The sequence below is a fragment of the Microcaecilia unicolor genome, chromosome 9 (genome assembly GCF_901765095.1).
Source record: "Microcaecilia unicolor chromosome 9, aMicUni1.1, whole genome shotgun sequence".
In the NCBI taxonomy this organism is placed as follows: domain Eukaryota; kingdom Metazoa; phylum Chordata; class Amphibia; order Gymnophiona; family Siphonopidae; genus Microcaecilia; species Microcaecilia unicolor.
In genome coordinates, this window is record NC_044039.1 from 91595183 (window position 1) to 91617248 (window position 22066).

The 22066-nt window shown below is 47.7% G+C and overlaps 1 protein-coding gene across 1 annotated transcript in view; it reads right to left on the reverse strand.

The window, feature by feature from the left end:
* C2CD5 (C2 calcium dependent domain containing 5) overlaps positions 1 to 22066 on the reverse strand; it is a 419591-nt gene that overhangs the window by 279250 nt on the left and 118275 nt on the right. The window contains exon 6 of the mRNA XM_030214402.1: positions 19354 to 19509. Within this exon, the coding sequence (XP_030070262.1) occupies positions 19354 to 19509 (156 nt within the window). The remainder of the gene's footprint in view (positions 1 to 19353; positions 19510 to 22066) is intronic.

Here is a 22066-nt window from a genome sequence, read left to right on the forward strand (position 1 = left end):
ATTCAAGAGAATTCAACCATTTTGGGGGCTGAAATAGCGTAGATACTTACCTGTAGCAGGTATACTCCGAGGACAACAGGCTGATTGTTCTCACATGTGGGGTCGGCGTCCACGGCAGCCCAGGAACGGAGCATTTTTCCCAGCAAAAATCCATAAAGCTTTGTGACAGCTTTCGGAGCGCGAGGGACTCGTACCGCGCATGCGCAGCCATCTTCCCGCCCGCCCTCGTCCGTTTCCGCCTCAGTTATATCAAAAAGCAAACAAAGAACAACAACAACTCCAAAAGGGGAGGTGCGCAGATTGGTGAGAACAATCAGCCTGCTGTCCTCGGAGAATACCTGCTACAGGTAAGTATTTTCGCTTTCTCTGAGGACAAGCAGGCTGCTTGTTCTCACATGTGGGGTATCCCTAGCCCCCAGGCTCACTCAAAACAACAAAAAAAGGTCAATTGGGCCTCACAACGGCGAGGACATAACAAAGATTGACCTACAAAGAAACATCTGAGAGTGCAGCCTGGAACAGAACAAAAATGGTCCTAGGGTGGTGGAGTTGGATTCTAAACCCCAAACAGATTCTGCAGCACCGACTGCCCAAACCGACTGTCACGTCGGCAATCCTGCTGAAGGCAGTAATGAGATGTGAATGTGTGGACTGATGACCACGTCGCAGCCATGCAAATCTCTTTTATAGTGGCTGACTTCAAGTGAGCCACCAACGCTGCCATGGCTCTAACACTATGAGCCGTGACATTACCCTCAAGAGTCAGCCAGCTTGGGCATAAGTGAAGGAATGCAATCTTGCTAGCCAATTGGAATGGTGCATTTCCCAACTGCGACTCCCCTTCTGTTGGGATCAAAGGAAACAAACATTTGGGCGGACTGTCTGAAGGGGCTTGTCCGCTCCACATAAAAGGCCAATGCTCTCTTGCAGTCCAATGTATGCAACTGACATTCAGCAGGGCGGGTATGAGGACGGGGAAAGAATGTTGGCAAGACACCTGACTGATTCAGATGGAACTCCGACACCACCTTCAGCAGGAACTTAGGGTGAGTACAGAGGACTACTCTGTTGTGATGAAACTTGAGATAAGGAGCATGCACTACCAAGGCTTGAAGCTCACTGACTCTACGAGCTGAAGTAACAGCCACCAAGAAAATGACCTTCCAGGTCAAATACTTCAGATGGCAGGAATTCACTGGCTCAAAAGGAGGCTTCATCAGCTGGGTGAGAACGACGTTGAGATCCCATGACACTGGTGGAGGTTTGACAGGGGGCTTTGACAAAAGCAAACCTCTCATAAATCGAACAACTAAAGGCTGTCCAGAGATAGGCTTACCCTCTACACGATAATGAAAAGCACTAATCGCACTAAGGTGAACTCTTATGGAGTTGGTCGTGAGACCAGACTCTGATAAGTGTAGAAGGTATTCAAGCAGGTTCTGTGTAGGACAAGAGCGAGGATCTAGGGCCTTGCTGTCACACCAGAATGCAAACCTCCTCCATTTGAAAGAGTAACACCTCTTCGTGGAATCTTTTCTGGAAGCAAGCAAGACTCGGGAGACACCCTCAGAAAGACCCAAGGAGGAGAAGTCTACGCCCTCAACATCCAGGCTGTGAGAGCCAGAGACGGGAGGTTGGGATGCAGAAGCACCCCCTCGTTCTGGGGGTTGGAAAAAAGTCCAATCTCCACGGTTCTTCAGAGGACAACTCCAGAAGAAGAGGGAACCAAATCTGATGCGGCCAAAAGGAAGCAATCAGAATCATGGTTCCTCGATCAGCAAAGTCTTCCCCACCAGAGATATGGGAGGAAATGCATACAGAAGGCCGTTCCCCCAATGAAGGAGAAAAGCATCTGACGCTAGCCTGTCGTGGGCCTGAAGTCTGGAACAGAACGGAGGGACCTTGTGATTGATCTGAGTGGCGAAAAGATCCACCAAGGGGGTGCCCCACTCTTGGAAGATCTTGCGCACTATGCGAGAGTTGTGCAACCACTCGTGAGGTTGCATGATCCTGCTCAACCTGTCGGCCATAGTGTGTTGTTTACCGCCTGCCAGGGTACGTGGCTTGGAGATACATTCCGAAACGGCAAGCCCAAAGCCACATCTGGACGGCTTCCCGACACAGGGGGCGAGATCCGGTGCACCCCTGCTTGTTGATGTAGTACATGGCAACCTGATTGTGTCTGAATTTGAATAATTTGATTGGACAGCCGATCTCTGAAAACCTTTAGAGCATTTCGGGCCGCTCGCAACTCCAGGAGATTGATCTGAAGACCTGATTCCTGGAGGGACCAAGCTCCTTGCCTGTGGAGCCCATCTACATGTGCTCCCCACCCCAGGAAAGATGCATCCTTTGTCAGCAATTTTAGAGGCTGAGGAATTTAGAAGGGAAGTCCCAAGGTCAAATTGGATTGAATTGTCCACCATCGAAGGAAATTGTGAAATTCGGTGGACAGCTGGATCACATCCTCTAGATTCCCTGCAGCTTGATACCACTGGAAAGCTAGGATCCATTGAGCAAATCTCATATGAAGGCGGGCCATGGGCCTCACATGGACTGTGGAGGCCATGTGGCCCAGAAGTCTCAACATCTGCCGAGCTGTGATCTGCTGAGACGCTCTGGCCAAGGAAAATAGGAACAGAAGATTGTCTGCCCTTGCCTCGGGAAGATAGGCGCGAGCCGTCTGTGAATCCAGCAGAGCTCCAATAAATTCCAGTCTTTGAACCGGGAAAAGATGGGACTTGGGATAATTTATAACAAACCCGAGAAGCTGCAGCAGTTGAATAGTCATCTGCATGGACCGTAGAGCTCCTGCCTCTGAGGTGTTCTTCATCAGCCAATCATCGAGATAAGGGAACACATGCACTCCCAGTCTACGTAGCGACGCTGCAACTACTGCCAGGCATTTTGTAAACACCTTGGGCGCAGACGCGAGACCAAAGGGTAGCACACAATACTGGAAGTGCTGTGTTCCAAGACGAAATCGAAGATACTTCCTGTGAGCTGGAAGTATCGGGATGTGTATATAAGCATCCTTTAAGTCCAGAGAGCATAGCCAATCGTTTTTCTGAATCATGGGAAGAAGGGTGCCGAGGGAAACCATCCTGAACTTTTCTCGGACCAGGTATTTGTTCAGGGCCCTTAGGTCTAGGATGGGACGCATCCCCCCCTGTTTTCTTTTGCACAAGGAAGTACCTGGAATAGAATCCCAGCCCTTCTTGCCCTGGTGGAACGGGCTCGACCGCATTGGCGCTAAGAAGGGCGGAGAATTCCTCTGCAAATACCTGCCTGTGCTGGAAGTTGAAGGACTGAGCTCCCGGTGGGCAATTTGGAGGTTTGGAGATGAAATTGAGGGAGTATCCTATCCGGACTATTTGAAGAAACCACCAATCGGAGGTTATGAGGCGCCACCCTTTAGTGAAAAAATTTTAGCCTCCCTCCGACCGGCAGATCGTCCGGCACAGACACTTTTATAGCAGCGATGCTCAACTGGAGCCAGTCAAAAGTCCGTCCCTTGCTTTTGCTGAGGAGCTGCAGGGGCCTGTCTAGGCGCACGCTATTGACAAGAACGAGCGCGCTGAGGCTAAGCCTGAGAAGCCTGTCGAGAAGGTGGATTGTACCTACACTTATTGTAAGCATAGGGAGCGTTCCTCCTTCCCCTGAAAAAACGTCTACCTGATGAGGTAGATGCTGAAGGCGCCCGGTGGGAGAGTTTGTCGAGGGCGGTTTCCCGCTGGTGGAGCTGCTCGACCACCTGCTCGACTTTCTCGCCAAAAAATATTATCCCCCCGGCAAGGAACATCCGCAAGCCGCTGCTGGACTCTATTGTCCAGGTCAGAGGCACGCAGCCATGAGAGTCTGCGCATCACTATACCTTGAGCAGCAGATCTGGATGCAACATCACACTCTTGTCACCCCTCGCTTAGACTACTGCAACTTGCTTCTCACAGGTCTTCCACTCAGCCATCTCTCTCCTCTTCAATCTGTTCAAAACTCTGCCGCACGACTAATATTTCGCCAAAGTCGTTATGCCCCTATCAGCCCTCTCCTGAAATCACTTCACTGGCTCCCTATCCGTTTCCTTATACAATTCAAGCTCCTCTTGTTGACCTATAAGTGCATTTACTCTGCAGCCCCTCACTACCTCTCCACCCTCATCTCTCCCTCCACTCCTTCCCTAAAACTCCGTTCACTGGGCAAATCTTTCCTAATTGCACCCTTCTCCTCCATCCCTAACCCCAGACTCCACTCCTTCTATTTTTACGCACCTTATGCCTGGAATAGGCTTCCTGAGCCATTACGTCTAGCTCCATCTCTCGCAGTCTTCAAATCCGGGCTAAAGGTCTACCTGTTTGATGCTGCTTTCGACTCCTGACTTGTAACTTTTATCTTATCCTTATGTGTCCTTCCTTTATCCTTTTTGGTCCTGTCTGTTTGTCCTGATTTAGATTGTAAGCTCTTTTGAGCAGGGACTGTCTTTCTTCTTCATGTTCAATTGTAAAGCGCTGCATACGACTAGTAGCACTATAAAAGTGATTTATAGTAGTAGTAGTTTATAGTAACATCAAAAGAGTCGTAAGCACCCCTGGACAGGAATTTACGACACGCCTTCAGCTGCCTGACCACCTCCTGAAAAGGCCTGGCATGCTCCGGAGGGAGCTTGTCCACCAAGTCTGCCAGTTGCTTCACATTGTTCCGCATGTGGATGCTCGTGTAGAGCTGGTACGACTGAATCTTGGACACGAGCATGGAAGACTGATAGGCCTTCCTCCCAAAAGAGTCCAGGGTTCTAGATTCTCGTCCCGGGGGCGCTGAGGCAAAATCTCTAGAACTCCTGGCCCTCTTGAGAGCGGAATCCACAACCATGGAGTCATGAGGTAACTGCGACTTCATCAACTCAGGTTCTCCGTGAATCCGATATTGGGACTCAGCTTTTTTAGGAATGGTGGGATTACTTAGTGGTTTCAACCAGTTCCTAAGCAATGTCTCCTTAAGGACATTATGCAAAGGGACAGTGGATGACTCCTTAGGTGGCGAAGTATAGTCAAGGACCTCGAGCATCTCAGGCTTGGGCTCATCCTCAGATACCACAGTGAAGGGAATAGCCACAGACATTTCCCGGACAAATGACGAGAAGGAGAGACTCTCCGGTGGAGAAAGCTTCCTCTCAGGTGAAGGAGTTGGATCAGAAGGAAGACCACAAGACTCCTCGGAAGAGAAATACCTGGGATCTTCCCCTTCATCCCACGAGGCATCCTCCTCGTTATCGGACAAGAGGTCTCTAACTGCAGTCTGAAACCAGGCCCATCTCAACGCCGAGGAATGCCGTCCTGGATGGCAATGCCGAGAAGTCGACTCCCATGCTGGCAGCGATGAAGCTCCCTCCAGCGACATCGACGGAGAGTCGACCTGGGTGGCGGCCGATGCCACAAGAGGTACCGGCGTCGGGGACCGCACCACAGGCACAGAGCCAGCTGCCGCTTCCATCGACGGTACTGAGGGCGCAAGCACCCCCGGTAGCGAGGCAGGCTGACGCATCAGCCCCTCCAGAAGACCTGGAAGAATGGCTCGGATGCGCTCGTCTAGAGTTGCTGACAAGGAAAGCTGTGGGGTCGGTGCAGAAGTCGGTATCAGAATCTGTGGAGGCCTGGGAGGTGGTACCGGGCTGTCTGAAGATCGACGCACCAACACCTCTTGTATGGAGGGTGAGCGCTCCTCCCGGCGTCGACGCTTCTCGGGTGCCGAATCCCTCGACGCCCCGGAGCTCCCGGTACCGTGTCTCGAAGGAGACTGATGACGATGCTTCTTCGCCTTCGCTCGAAGCATGCCACCGGTATTCCTCGGTACTGACGAGGAGGACGAGGCATCCACACGCCTCCTCGGGGTTGGTTCCGACAGCGGTCGGTCCCGGTGGGTCTGCACAGCAGGAGCCTTCGAGACAGGTGGAGACCCACTCAACGGCTCACTACAACCAGTTAGTGGTGATGTCCGGATAGCCATTACCTGCGCTCCCGATGTCGATGCCATCCCCGGTGCCAATATCGACGACGACGACCTTGGTACCAATGTCGACGCCAAGGAATCAGTCAGAGCTCCGAAAAGACGATCCTGAAGAGCTCTTCTCGTCGCCTATGTCCGCTTTTTCAAGCTCAGACACAACTTACAAGCGTCTGGGTGATGGTCGGGCCCAAGGCACTGGATGCACCACGCATGCAGGTCAGTACCTGAGATCGACCGCTTGCACCGAGCACACTTTTTGAAGCTGCTGGGAGGCTTTGATGACATGAGCGGAAAAATCGCGGCAGCGAAATCAAATGGCTCAATTGTGCCAACAGAGGGGTACAAAAATGAGAACCGCGTACGCGCAGCCTAAAAAGGTAGCGATGAGAGCGAAAGAAAACTTAAAAAGGGAAAAAAATAAGAATATAAGGTTTTTTGGTTTGTTTTGTTTTTTTAACTGGAAAAAGAAAAAGATGAAAAAGGCAGCTAAAAACAAAAAGAAAGCTTTATGGATTTTTGCTGGGAAAAATGCTCCGTTCCTGGGCCGCCGTGAACGCTGACCCCACATGTGAGAACAAACAGCCTGCTTGTCCTTTGAGAAATAAAAATAACCAACTCTCTTTGGAAACACTCATACCTGCTTTATTCTGTATCCTAGAATTCTCTCTCTTCAATTTTCCCATTATAACCCAAAAAGGTGATTTACATCTTTATTTGCACTTGCATCAGTATATTTACATGTAATTAAAAAAAAACACAACAATAATGATATTTCAAAACACAGAAAACCCATCTAATCTCCACTTTATGTTCAATCAATCAATAGGTACTACAAAATACATCATATTAAAAAAAAACATGTTTTCTTTTCAGTACCTATGTCATTTTAATCATTTTTGTAGCATGTTCTAAAGCAGTTTAGAGAGGAGGGAGAGAGGAGACATGATAGAAATGTTTAAATATATCAAGGGCATTTATGTACAGGAAGAGAGCCTTTTTCAAATGAAGGACAGCTCTGGAATGAGGAGGCATATGACAAAGGTAAGAGGGAACAGGCTTAGGAGTAACCTAAGGAAGTATTATTTCACAGAAAGGGTGGTGGAGGAGTGGAATGGACTCCCGGTGGAGGTGGTGGAGTCAAGGACTGTTCCAGAATTTAAAAAGGCATGGGATAAGCATGCGGGATCGCTTAGGAACAGGAAGAATTAGGGGTTACAGAGGATGGGCAGACTGGATGGGTCATATGGCCTTTATCTGCCATCATGTTTCTATGTTTCTAATGTATTATACAGTATAACATGGCACTGTAAAACACTGCAAACACAGATAAAGCAGCTTCGACTAATCAAACACTATCACTGCAGAACCACCCAAATTGCCAATTGATACTCCCACTTTATCACAGATTCTTTCAAAATGACCTTTGAAATTCCAGCACTGCCACGTCTTTTCCCTTCAGGAAAAGATGAGTTGGCAAGAGACTTGAACTTGAATCATATCTATGCAGGAGACAGGTAGGTGCAATGTTTACTTACTCAACCACTTAATCTTGAAAATAAATAAAGGATGGTATAGCAAATAAGTTCATCACATAATGTACTTAGCACCTAGGGTAGTTTTTTCTTTCCACTTCTTCATTACCTATCCCCCTACAGATTATATTTGTGAATAATTAGCACTGTACCAAAAGGCTTTTAATCATTTATTAATTTTCTTGCCACATGAACAGGACAAAGGGTCTAGTTATTTATCAATAGACAATATCTGTATGTGTGTATCTCCAAAAAGGCTTCACAGCACATCAAGCCAATGCATACACAACACAAGATGCTAAACTATATAATTCAGAAGTGGTATCAACAACCAAATAATATTTTAATTTAAAAATGCAGGTTATACATGCTGCAACATTAGTGTGAGGAATAAATACACTTTTTATTTGTACACATAGCCCATGCTGTACAAGCTCAAACATAAATCAATTTATTTCTAAGATATGGTCAAACAAATCATGAAACTGAAAAACAATTACATGTATATACAACATTATTTTTATTTTTTTTTACGAAGCAGGCAGTAAGTGGATTCCTTTTGCATCACTGACACTGCTTATAACAATGGGTAAGTCATTTCATCCTCCATTGCCTCAGGTACAACTTAGATTGTAACTTCACTTGGACAGGGAAATAAAGAGAAGCTATTCATCTGTAGCAGGTGTTCTCCAAGGGCAGCTGGCCAAATATTCTCACATCTGGGTGACATCATCCGACTGAGTCCGGTACAAACACTGACTAGCAAGATGAATGTAGGAATTTCTAGCAGCCTTCCACCACGAACATGCTGTTGCTTTCCTGCAAACGCGTGAGCACAGGTCCTTCAGTCATATAAAATAACTAAAGAATACAACTCCACGGGGATGTGAGAGGGTATATAAGAGTACTTGGCCTGCTGTCCTCAGAGAACACCTACTACAGGTGAATAACTTCACTTTCTCCAAAGACAAGCAGGCCAGTTGTATTCTCAAATCTGGGAATCCCTAGCTACCAGCTCACCAAAAACAATAATGCTAGGACAATAGGGACTTGAAACGTTGAGGCCTCAATGTCAATTAACCTGAAACTATTTACATACTATTTGTGAAGGTACAGCCTCGAACAGAAGAATACTGGACCTAGGGAGAAGCAGTTGGATTCCAGACAACAGATTCTGCAGGACTGTGACAGAACCGGCTGTCACACTGGGTATCCTGCACAAAGCAGCAATGATATCTGAATGTGTGGACAGAACACAACGTCCCAGCTTGGCAAATCTCCTCTATAGAGGCTGACCTCAAGCGGGTTACCAACGTAACCATGGCTCTGACGTTATGAGCCTTGACGTGACCCTTTACAGTAGAATCAGCCTGGGTTTAAGTAAAGGAGATGCAATCTGCTAGTCAATTAGAAATTGTGCATTTGCCGATGACTACCCCCATCCAGTTTGGGTAAAAAAAAAAAACAAAAAGCTGGGTGGACTGTCTATGGGTTTTAGTCAACTCCAGATAGAAGGTTAAAGCTTGTTTGCAATCTAAGGTATGCAGTACACTTGCCAGGATGGATGTGTGGTTTTAGGAAAAAATGCTGGCAAAATGATTGACTGGTTAAGATGGAACTCTAACACTACCTTAGGAAGGAACTTAGAGTGCATGTAGAGAATTACTCTATTGTGGTGAAACTTAGTGTAAGGTGGATCAGCTACAAGGCTCTGAAGCTCACCGACTATGCAAGTTAAAGTGACCACCACCAAAAACACAACTTTCCAGGTCAAATACTTCAGATGACAGGAATCAAGTGACTGAGAAAGAGTGAGGACAATGTTGAGATCCCAAGACACAGTAGAAGGTTTGACAATAGCAAACCTCTCATGAAGCGAACAACTAGAGGCTATACAGAGATGGGCTTACCTCCTATACGGAGATGATAAGCACTAATTGCACTGAGATGTAGCCTTAAAGATTTGGTTTTTCAAACCAGATTCAGAGAGGTGCAGGAGGAATTCAAGCAGTTTTTGAGTAGAACAAGAGAGGGGATCTAAGGACTTGCTCTCACACCAGATGGCAAACACCTCCTCCACTTAAATAAGTAACATCTCTTAGTGGAGACTTTCCTAGAAGCCAGCAAGATGCAAGAGACACTCTCCTGCAAATCTAAGGATTCAAATTCTATTCTCTCAACATCCAAGCCATGAAGGCCTGGGATTGGAGTTTGGAATGGAAGTCCCAGAGTCAACTATGACCAAACTGTCCACCAGAGAAAGGTCATGAGTCAACTCTGGAGGAATCTGGATTACATCCACTAGATTACCAGCTACCAGAGACTACTGGAAAGCTAGGGTTCACTAGGCCTCTCTTAAATGGAGATGTGCCATGGGAGTGACATGCACTGTTGAGGCCATGTGGCCCATTAATCTCAACATTTGCAAGCTGTGACCTACTTGCTGCATTGGACTTGCGAGGCGAGCATTGCCAAAATCTCTGCTCTCGCTTGGAGAAGAAAAGCCCAAATCTGCAATGTATCTAGCAGGGCTCCTATGTACTCCAATTGCTGAACCAGGAGAAGGTGGGATATAGGGTAGTTTATCACAAACCCTAGTAGCTCCAACACCCAAATAATTAGGCACACTGACTGCTACTCCCTCCTACGATGTGCCCTTTACCATCCAATTGTACAGATTGGGAAACACATATATTCCCAGTCTGCGCAAACATGCTGCAACTACCGCTAGACATTTGGTGAATGCTATGGGAGATGACAAGAGGCCAAGTGACAGAACGTGATACTGATAGTGGTGTTTCCCTATTCAGAATCTGAGAAACTTCCTATGACTGGGAAGTATCAAAATGTGGGTATAAGCATCATTTTAAGTCCTGAGAGAATAGCCAATCTTTTATCTGAATCATGGGAAGTAGGGTGCCCAGGGAAATCATCCTGAACTTTTTGTTCAGGGCCCTTAGGTCTAAGACGGCACAAAATCCTCCTGTCTTTTTGGGCACAAGGAGTACCTGGAACAGAATCCCTTCCCTTCTTTCCTGATGGAACAGATTTAACCGCATTGGCCTGTAGAAGAGCGGAGATTTCCTTTACAAGTACCTGCTAGTACTGAGAACTGATGAACGATGCTCTCGGTGGGCAATTTGGTGGTCTTTGTCACCAATGAAGGGTGTAACCAAGACAGACTATTTGAAGAACCCACCAATTGGAAGTAACAAGGGGCCATCTTTGCTGGAAAAAAAATTCAGCCTCCCCCTATCAGTAAGCCATCTGGGATGGTTACCTGGACTGCGGCTATGCTCTCCTGGAGCCAGTCAAAAGCTCGCCCCTTGCTTTGAATGGGGAGCAGGCTGGGACTTTGAGGACGGGACTGGCCAGGTTGAGAGTACTGGGCCTGGGGCTGCTGGGCAGAATGAGAAGGCGATGAATACCTAAAATAGTAAGGCTGCCGCTTAGGCCCACTAGAAAATCTCCTAGAAGAGGAGGCTGCAGCTGGAGACTGCTGAGACAGGGGCTGGATGGTATCCTTACATTTGTTTATGAGGTCAGTGACCTCCTCCAACTTGTCCCCCCAAAAATCATCTCCTCGGCAAGGTATGTCCGCCAACCTCTCCTGAACCACTGGTTCTAGGCCAGAGACACGCAGCCATGACAGTTCGTGCAACCCCACACCCATGGCGAGAATCTGAACACAATATTAAAAGAATCGTAAATGCCCCTGGCCAGATACTTTCTGCACTTCAGCTACTTACTGGCCAACTGGCAAAGCTCTGCAGCCTGCTCCTGAGGGAGAGAATCCACAAGAGTAAGTGTACTGTGTAGCAAAGATTTCAAATAAAACCCATGCAGAAGAGCTGGTAGGACAGGATGCGAACAGTAACCATCGAGGCCTGATAAACCTTCCTCCCAAACGAGTCTAGAGTCCAAGCCTTTCTACCTAGGGGAGCCAAGGTATGAGTCCTGGAGTTCCTAGCTCATTTAAGGGTGGATTCAACAAGTAGATAGTGGTGAGGCAGTTGTGTCCTCTCGAACTCGGGAGCCTTCTGGATACAATACTACGTTATCCACCTTCTTAGGTAGGACCTGACCTGAGAGGGGAGATTCCTAGTTCTTCTCAGTGCATCCTTAAGGAAAGGATGCAATGGTACCGTGACCCTTTCCTTAAGAGGCGGCTCATAGTCCAGAACAGATAACATCTCTGTCCTGTGCTGCTACTCCGTCTCCAAGTTAAATGGGTTGGCTGAAGCCATCTCCTTGACAAAACCAGTGAAAGAGAGGTGGAGATTTACATCTCTCTTGAGGCAGGGAGGGATCAGAAGGGACCCCAAAAGACTAATCCTCTGAGGAAGTAACGAGGGTCTTCTTCTGAGTCCCAAGAGTGGTCCCAATTAGAGTCTTCACCATACTCAGATTGGACTGAGTCTGTGTCTCCCCTGGCTCAGTGGAACAACGTCCATGCCCCGAAAGGCACTGAGGTACAGTCCCACTCAGACTCCAGGGAAGCTTCCTCTCCTGACGTTGAGAGTGGTACTGCATGGGTCGATGTTGACACCCTTCAAGGCGCCAAGGATCTCTCCACAAGCATGGTAGGAGCCTCGAGAAAAATCTAGGCTTGATCCACAGTTCACACAAGCGCCCTCGATGCCTCATTTGGGTTGAACTGAATAGAAATGGTCATGTTAGATTAGATCAGATTATGGAGTTGGTTCTAAGACCATACTCTGAAAGGTGAAGAAGCTATTCAATCAAATTTAGTGTAGGGCAGGAAATGCTCTAAGGCCTTGCCCTCACACCAGACAGTAAACCTCTTCCCTTCATATGGCCTCTTAGTGGAATCTTACCTGGAAGCAAGCAGGACCCACAAAATACCTTCATGCAGCTGAAGGGATGCTAGCTCTATGCTCTCAACATTCAAGTCATGAGGATTAGGCATTGGAGGTTAGCAGACCCTTCATTCTGAGTGATGAGGGTTGGAAAGCAGTTCTGTATCCACGAATCTACGGAGGCTAACTCCAGAAGCAGGGAAACCATATCTGTCTTGACCAGTAGGGCACAATGAGGATCATGGTCCTCTAGTCCTTTTTGAGTTTCACCAATGTCTTCCCCATGAGATGTATTGGAGGATACGCATACAGAAGACCCTCCCCCCAATGGAAGAGGAAGGCATCCGTGTGTTCTCAGCCTGGAGTAGAACTGAGGGACTTTGTTGTTGAGATGAGTGGCAAAGAGATCCTTCAAAGGGGTGCTCCATTCTTGGAAAATCTCCCAGACAACTCCTATGTTTAAAGACCACTCGTACAGTTGTATTATTCTGCTCAGTCTGTCCACCAGGTTCTTATCTTTCCCTGCCAGGTATGTGATTCTGAGCACCAAGCCATGGCTAGAGGCACAATGCCACATCCTGACCGCTTCCTTGTTGACACAGTACATCGCAATCTGATTGTCCATTTGAATGAGGATATATTTGGTTCAACAGTCAATCTCTGAAAGCCTTTAGAGCATTTCAACCCATAGCTCTAGGAGATTGATGTTATTTTTCTGAGTGGACCAGTGACCTTGGATAAAAAGCCCTTCCACAAGAGCTCTCCAGTCCAGGTTGGATGTAATTGTCATCGTTGTCTTGTGTGGGGGAGGAATTTGGAATAGAAATCCCATGACCAGTTTGAACTGAATAGCCCACCCCAAAAGCAACTCCTCCAGTTTTGATGCAAGAGCAATGACATCCACTAGGTTACCAGAGGCCTGACATCACTGGGAAGCTATGGGCCACTGTGTCTCTCTTAAATGGATATGTGTCATGGGAGTGACATCAACCATGGAGGCCATGTGGCTCAACAACCTCAACATCTGCCGAATTGTGAGCTGCAGGCTCTGACAGCCTTTTAGCATGATGGTGATCATAGCCCTTGCATCTGGAAAGATGGCCTGGTCTTGAAACTTGTGTAGCAGGGCTCCAATGAATTCTAACTGTTGAACTAGGAGGAGATAAGACCCTAGTACCTTCAACACCTGAATGGTTCTTTCCAATGATTCTTGAGCACCCTCTTTGGATGTGCTCTTGATCAGCCAATCGCCCAGGTAGGGAAACATAGGCACTCCCAGTCTGCGTAGTAAATCTGCGACTATGGTGAGGCACTTGTTGAAGACCCTGGGAGTACAAATGAGGCCAAAAGGCAGGACATGACATTGGTAGTGATGTTTCCCTACTTGAAATCTGAGATACTTCCTTGTGGCTGGAACATATCTGTATGTGGATGTAAGCATCCTTTAAGTCCAGAGAGCAATGCCAATAGCTTGCCTGAATCATGGGAAATAGGGTGTCCAGGAAAACCATCCTGAACTTTTCTCTAACCAGATATTTGTTCAGGGCTATGATTGGACAAAATCCCCCCTCCCCTGTCTTTTTGGGCATGAGAAAATACTTGTAATAAAATCCTCTCTCTTGTTCCCCCGATGGCATGGGCTTCACTGCACAGGTCTGAAGGAGGGAGTTCCTGTTCAAGCATGTCCTGGTGCTGAGAGCTGAATCTTGATGCTCTCAGTGGATAATTTGGAAGACATCACCAATTTAGGTCATAACCTCCTTGGACTTTTTGAAGAATCCACTGGTCAGCGGTTATAAGGAGCCACTTTGCTTGTAAAACATTCAGCCTCCCTCATACCGACAGGCCACCTGGGACGGTCAACATTAACTTCAACTATGTTCTTGTAGAGTCAATCAAACGCTTTTAGGGTACCAGCGGTGATGATGTCCCGGAGCTCCTGGCACTGTGCTTTGAGAGCATTTGATGTTGAGGCTCCTTCGCCTTCACGCAATGCATGACATCGGGATCTCTCAGTGCAGACGAAGATGACATTAAATCCTGGTGTGTCCTCAGTGTCAGGTCAAATGATGTCCGGTCTGACAGGGCGCTATCGGCACCCAGTGTCGAGGTAGGTGGAGACCCCCTCAATGTCTGTGCATCCCCAGTTTCCAATGCAGCTCTTCCAGCCATGGGGATCAATACCAATGTTGAAGGACCAGACTTAGAAGTGCCAAAACGTTTGCACTGGGCCTCATGGCTCTTTTGTTCTTTTTGGTTTTATAGAACACTAGTAAAAAAGGCCCGTTTCTGCCTGAAATGAAACGGGCGCTAGCGGGCACAGGACTCCCTTCCCCTCCCCTTACTATCCCTGGTGGTGTAGCGGTACCTGTTTGCTTGGGGCAGGAAAGAAAGAGCCCCCTGTTTCATGCCCATAGCGCTGCTGATAGCTGCTGATAGCTGCCCTGCTGCATCCTGCGCGAGTCCGGCTCTCGGCGTTTCAAAATGGCCGCCGAGAGTTGAAGTCTCGCGAGTCTCCTTCAACTCTCGGCGGCCATTTTGACATGCCGAGAGCCGGACTCACACAGGATGCAGCAGGGCAGCTAGCAGCAGCGCTACGTGCAGGAAACAGGGGGCTCTTTCTTTCCTGTCCCGAGCGAACAGGTACCTCTACACCACCAGGGATAGTAGTGTAAGGGGAGGGGCGGTGACAGGGGGGTGGGAAGGTGATGGAGGGAAGAGGGGGTTACCGGGGGGTGGGGCGATAGCGTGAACGGGGCGGAGCGATGGCGCGAAAGGGCGGGGTGATGGGCACGTCCTTGGCGGCTTGCTTTTGTTAAGCTGTGTGCAGCGATTCGTTGAAAGGGGAGGAGTAGGGAAACACGCTCCCTCCCCATTCGTTCATTTGCGTTGTTGTGTACTTGTTCCGCCCTCGACGTCATCACGTGACGCGAGGGCGGGGCATGGAGACATGGTGAGTGTTCTGGCTTCACCAGCATGAACTTACGAACCGATGTCTGAGTGGCTGCAGTGACATCAGTGTCTTCAGAACGTTGAGGGTGCGTTTTATTATAGTAGATAATATACAGTTAAAGGCCTTGTGGTCAGGTCCTAGGCATGGCAAGCACCAACTGTGAAGGGAAGTCACAAAGATTACCTTGCCGCACAAAGAGCATTTTTTAAAACCACTAGTAGTTTTAAGGGGCATCAGGGCAAAAATAGCCAAAGTAAAATCAAATAGCTCAAATTATTATTTTTTTAAACAAAAAAGAACCCGACCGGGTGCTCAGACCTAAAGGAAACTTAGGCCAAAATACCTGACAGAAAACTAAACAGAGATTATAACATAAGGAAAAATAAACAAAAGAAGAAAAAAAAGGTCTTGTGTACTATGAAGGAAGGCACCAGAGAAGGAAAAATTCACTCTGAAGAGAGCTGGCGAAAACGTGGCTGCACTGCTGCATGGAAGAGCAAAGACTGCTAGACCAATATGACCGAGTCAGATGGGAAGGCACTTTTGAATTTGCAGTTCAGCGCTGCCAAAGGCTTCAGTAATTTCTAGAATACTGGGTAGCATTCATGTCGGGACTCCATTGGATGACATCACCCATATATGGTAAAGAGTGTTCTGCTTACCCTTGGAGAAACCAGGGCTTTCAAATATTCATAAAGTTCAAAAAAATTTCATAAATAACCTTTGAATAATTTTTCAGAACACATAATATAAAGACCACTTATCTAGAGTAGAGGCTGACCGAAACCATTGGTTTTGGTGTTGGCCAAAACCAAATCTGCGGCCGAAATTCACTGCTTGTTTTTGGCCGGAACCAAAACAGAAAAGGTCCTCCCAGGCCAGTTGCCGCCACAACACAACCCATCCCACCTGGAAGAAGGCCGACTAAGCGCCGGCCACCCAACCCCCAACCCCTCCACCCGAAGGCCCTCCAAACAAAGGCCTACCTTCTCTTTAAATGGCCTGGTATGTTGTGGCTTCTTCTGAGCAAGAGCAATCCCCAGTCACTCTTGCCCCCGCAGGTTCCTCAGCAAAATGGCTACCAGGCCTTTCTGCAAAAGTCTCACGAGACTGCCACAGGAGATCCCGAAGGACATCTTGGGACTGGAAGCAGCAGAAGCAATTTCCAGTTGCACCTACTTATGTTGATTACAATCTCAAGATGGCCGCCAGGCTCTCTCATGACAGTCTCGCAAGGCTGCTGGGGGAAGTCCTGGCACCGTTTTGGCTGAGGAACCTGCAGGGCAAGTGTAACTGGAGATCGCTCTTACCTAGGGGTTGGATGGCTGACTGGTCTGGGAGGACCCAGTCTCTTCTGGGAGGAACAGGGGTGGAGTCAGCAGCAAAGAGTGATTGCAGGGGGAGGGGTGGAGTTTTGGTTTCAACCAAAGTCTAAATCCAGATTTCAGGAGCCGCCGCAAGTCCACAATTGGAAATGTGATTCCCAGTACCTGGCTCCTGCACCGAGTTTCATAGAACAATACCTTGGGAATCTGCCACAAAAGAAAAGGACTGCACCCATTTGCACTCGGCATAGGAGTCGGGTACTGGGAATTGCATTTCGAGTGTGGACCATGTTTGAAATTGTGGACTTGCAGCTGCTCCAGATAAGTGGACTTTCTATTTTATGTTCTGAAGAATTAGTCAAAGAATATTTATAAACATTTTTTGAACTTTATGAATACTTGAAAGTACTAGATTATTTAAATAAGTGGTGATTTTGTTTCAGTTGCACTGAGCACAATAAGTGTGCACATATAGAGAAGTGTCAATGATTATAATACTTGCTTTATACCCTAATAGATGTAACATAACAAGGCTGTATTGATGGATAGTGCTATTATTATATGAGAAATCTGTTATCATAATTTCTTATTAAGCTTTTAGGAGACACACTAATTGTTTGCTTGTCCAGGATATATATTTTGTTTTACTTAGCCGAGATCCTGTTTAGGAATTTTTTTTTTCTTTTTGGTATAGCACTTTAGCAGACAGAGAAAGGCAGGCAAGGAAGAGGATGCACTGAAGACTTTTTTTTTTCCTTCTTCTACCAAAAGTCTTAAATCAGCTGGCACTCAGAGAATGTACCTCTTACCCCCTCCCAAAATTCTAGGAGAAGAACAGTAGGCACTGCAGCAACAACCCACACAAGGATCCAGCAGGGGGAGGGACCTGGCACAACAGGGTTTAACACTCTTAAGCTCTGTGAACCAGCTTCTGCCAATCCTAGCCCTTTAGTCTTCTCCCAAGAGAAAGGGGAAATCTGCCCCCAAAGGACTGTTGCCTGCAGCATCCCCATTCTGTACTCCACCAAGAATCTGGGCCTACAACCTTCCTGGGAGTGGCCCACTCATAGTTACTGCATCAGGCCACATGTCTGCAAAATCTGTTGAAGCCAGATAAATATTACACTGCTGAAGCCAACACCATTCCCCCTACAATGTGACTGAAATCAGTTCTGAGCTGTTCTTCTCTGACTCCATCAGCAATCAGGGGAATATAACCCATTCGTGTGGACTGGTCTGACATAGAAGATAAAAGAATATTTTATTGCTGGTACTGAATTTTTAATCGTTATTTCCATAGTAAGACCAAGACCAAACAGCACTGATGGGCAGATCGAAAGCCCCGGACTGTTCCAAACAGCATTCTAAAAATAGCGCTGGAACAGCGCGGGGCTTTACCACCCCTATGATCAGAGATAATAGTATGCAAATTTATGTGCGCTATTAGCTATGATCATAGGGGTACTTCTCTGATCATAGGCTTACTTCTGCTGGAGGGTTGTGCCTGGGCATGCACCCAAGGCCCAATCCTCCTGCAGAAGTTGTTTGACAGGTCCGGGCTATCAAAAGTCTGGATCTGTCAAACAGCAGAAGAGGTTTGACAGGTCTGGGAGACCTCCAGACCCCCCACTCCCAAAGCATAAAAAAAACCCGGGTGGGACCGCTACCTTCCCCCCTCCCCCGCTGAACAAAAACGCCCTGGTAGTCCATGGGACCGCTAGCTTCCCCCCCTCCAATGAACAAAAGAAGGCCTGGTGGTCCAGTGGGACCGCTAGCTTCCCCCCTCCCACCGAACAAAAACACCCTGGTGGTACAGTGGGACCGGTATCTATATACCCCCCTCCCTCCGGCAGCTTACCATGTAGTTGGAGGAGGGAGGGACTAGCACTCCCTCCCTCCTCTTCAGGAGCCCTCTCAAAATGGCAGCATCACGCCCTACCCGGTGCATCCTGGGATTCAATATGGGTTAAGCCCCGCCCAGCACATCCCAGGATATACCAGGCAGTGCGGGACACCACCATTTTGGGAGGGCGCCCGAAGAGGAGGGAGGAAGTGCTAGTCCCTCCCTCCTCCCACTACCACGAGGTAGGCTGCTGAGGGGAGGGGGTGGACAGATAGCGGTCCCACTGGACCACCAGGGCATTTTGTTCTGTGGGGGGGGAGGGGAGGGGGTAGCTAGTGGTCTCACCAGACCTCTAGGTCCTGTGTTTTGGTGGGAGGCAGGCTTAGGTTTGACAGGTCCAGGAGAAAATCCTGGACCTGTCAAACCTGTTCAGTGGGTCTTCCTCATTCCTCCCTCCTAGCAAACCCTAACGCCAGCTCCTAGCTGGCTTAAGGTTTGCAGCGGTAGCAGCTTCCTTGTTTGGCACAATGCCAGCTGATCATGAGGGATGAATGTGGGAGACCCTTGTTTGCATGCATTATTACATGCGCTCACCGGCTCTGATCATCGGGCGGGCGCAAACACAGGAGCTAGTATGGCGCTATTGAACTCTAGTGCCCGTATTTGCTTCTGATCATCGGCCCATGAATCAGCTCGTAAAAGAGCTGCATTCTAATCCAAGCCACAGAATTATATTGGTCTATAAACAGAACCACAGAATTGTATTGGTCTATAAACAGAAGACAAGTAGGGAATTAAAAAAAAAAAAAAAAATAGGATCTCTGAAAAGAGATACTGCACGCGAGAAAAAAAAAATCAAGCCAATTTTGCAAAAATATACCTGACATTAATGAAATTAGCCTCTGTCTGGCCTCATTCGAAGCTCTGGGAGTGCGGATTCTGTCAATCCACTGATATTCAGGGTCCTCATTAACAACCAGCTCTTCCACAAATCCATGAATTGAAACAGCTCGATAGCACTTAGGAATAGATGTTGCTTTTGTAAAAAAAAAAAAAAAAAAAAGAAAGCATAAGGACTTATTAGATTTATCACACAATGAAAAAAAATATAGATTGTTAAAAATCCCAGTATACAGTAGCCAGTGGTAGTCACTGTCTTGTTGGCCAAATAGGAGGGGGGGGGATTCTATACATAGAATCCATAACATATAACACAGTAACATCCTCACAGAAAACATTTCCACCTAAGCCTATTCTATAAGCTATACCTAGATTTAGGCACGGTACATAAGATACGCTTAGGTGGAAATCATAGCGCCTAAATTGGTGAGTTGGTTAGTGCAGCGGACTTTGTTCCTGGGGAACTGGGTTCAATTCCCACTGCAGCTCCTTGTGACTGTGGGCAAGTCACTTAACCCTCCATTGCCCCAGGTACAAAATAAGTACCTGTATATATGTAAACCGCTTTGAATGTAGTTGCAAAATATCACAGAAAGGCGGTATATCAAGTACCATGTCCCTAAATCTATGTGCCTCAATTTACACCAACAAAAACATGGCGAAAATCCTAGCATGTAAATTTTAGGCACAGAGGGTCATATTTTACAACAGCACGCGTAAATTTTGGAACTCACAAAACTCCCATTTCCCCACCCCCTAACCATGCCCCCTTTTACTGTGCGCGTTAGAAGTTAGGCACACTGCATTATAGAATACGCTTAGTGAGTTGTGCATATAAATTCTTATTGTTAATTATTGCTCATTACTGCTTGTTAAGTGCTGTTATCAATGCTAATTAGCTTATTAAGCCAATTAACTTATGTAACTTATGTACATTGTTATACAATACGCATGGATTTCGGCACAGAATTCTTGGTGTGCTATATCGAATCCGGGGGATAGTGCATGCAGTAAAATTAGTCTTTACCTGATAATTTTCTTTCCATTAGTCCCAACAGATCAATCCAGACGTGAGTGGGTTACGTCCCCTACTAGCAGGTGGAAATAGAGAGTACACCAGAGCTCTGCATAAAGGATACTGTGCAGCAGCCTCGCTTTCAGTACATTCGATACCAAAGCAGTAAGATCCTTAGTCCATGCATCAAACTGCTGCCTCTGACACAACCAAAGAAAAACCAGCAGCAACAGTGTCCAATCAACTGCTGTCCTTCCCCTGCATCAACCGTGCATGGAGACGACTCCTGCAATAAAATGCAAATCAAGGTTTTCAGAGGACGGCATACACGTGCACACCATCTTGCAACAGAATCCAAGGGCTGGTCTCTGGATTGATCTGTTGAGACTAATGGAAAAAAAATTATCAGGTAAGAACTAATTTTACCTTCCATAGCATCTCACAGATCAATCCAGAGACGAGTGGGATGTACCAAAGCAGTCCCCAAGTAGGGGGTGGTCACAAAAACAGAAAAAACCTCAAAAGGCAGTGCCGGTGCCAGAGGCCAGATACGGAGACAGGACTAGGGCCAAGACCTCAAGAGCACTCATGAGTCCGAGTCGGCCTGAAATGCCCCCAAGAGCCAGGAGAAGCTGTGCTGACCAGAGCCAAGAGAAAGCAAGTCCTGACCAGGCAAGGAACAAGACTCAAACACACGACAGAAGAATACTCCGCAACACAACTGGAGCGAGACCTAGAAAGAGGAAGTTCGCCATCAAGAGACAAAACAAGATCTTACCTCCCAAAGCTGAACCAAGCCCAAGCAACAACGGCATCTGGCAATGGGACAAGCCACCCCAGCTAGCTAAGTAGGAAGCTTCGACAGGCAGCGACGGAGAAAGGCTCGACTAGGCCCGAGAGCAGGCCACAGAGCAAACCCCGACATACTGCGGTGGAGCATGCCGCACCAGCCAGCACCAAGGCAAGGCACAGCTGCCAGAGCCGGATCGATGGACGACCACCCGAAGAACGGAGAAGTCAACCAAATATGGAACAAGGTGTGGCATCTAGCGAGAAGATCAGGCTCACCCGCCAAAGAAAGCTAGGCCCGACAACCAGAAATGGAGCAAGGCTGAAAAGCAGAACCTGCCCACAGGGCAATATCCAGCGAAGAGACCAAAACTTGACAGTCAGAGACCGAGTCAGGTTCAACAGCCAGAGATGGCCCAATGCCCAACCTCCAGTGAGCAGGCCCAGCTCAGCTCACAACGAATCCAGACCCCACAGTCAGAGTCAGAGCCATGCACGACAGCCAGAGATGGAGCCAGGCTCGGACGCCAAAAGGCAGAGGAGAAGCAAAGCTTGTTTCACATAAACAGAGCAAGGAGCAATACGGCAGTCTCCAGCAACAAGGCAATGCTCAAGAACCAGAGACAGAGCCCCGGCGCAAAGCACTGAGCAATGACCAGTGTCTAAAGCCAGAGCAAGGACGATAGCAGGAGATGGGCAAGGCCCAACCATTGTAGACGGAAAGAAAATCCGAGCAGGGCTCGAGCATGTCCCAGCGTCCAGAGACGGAGCAAGGCCCGATGCCCAGAGGCGGAGTAGAGCCCAATGCTCAGTGTCAGGAGAATACGGAGCCAGGTCCAGGGCCCAACGCCCCGAGACAGAGCCCGACTCCCCGAGACAGAGCCAGGCT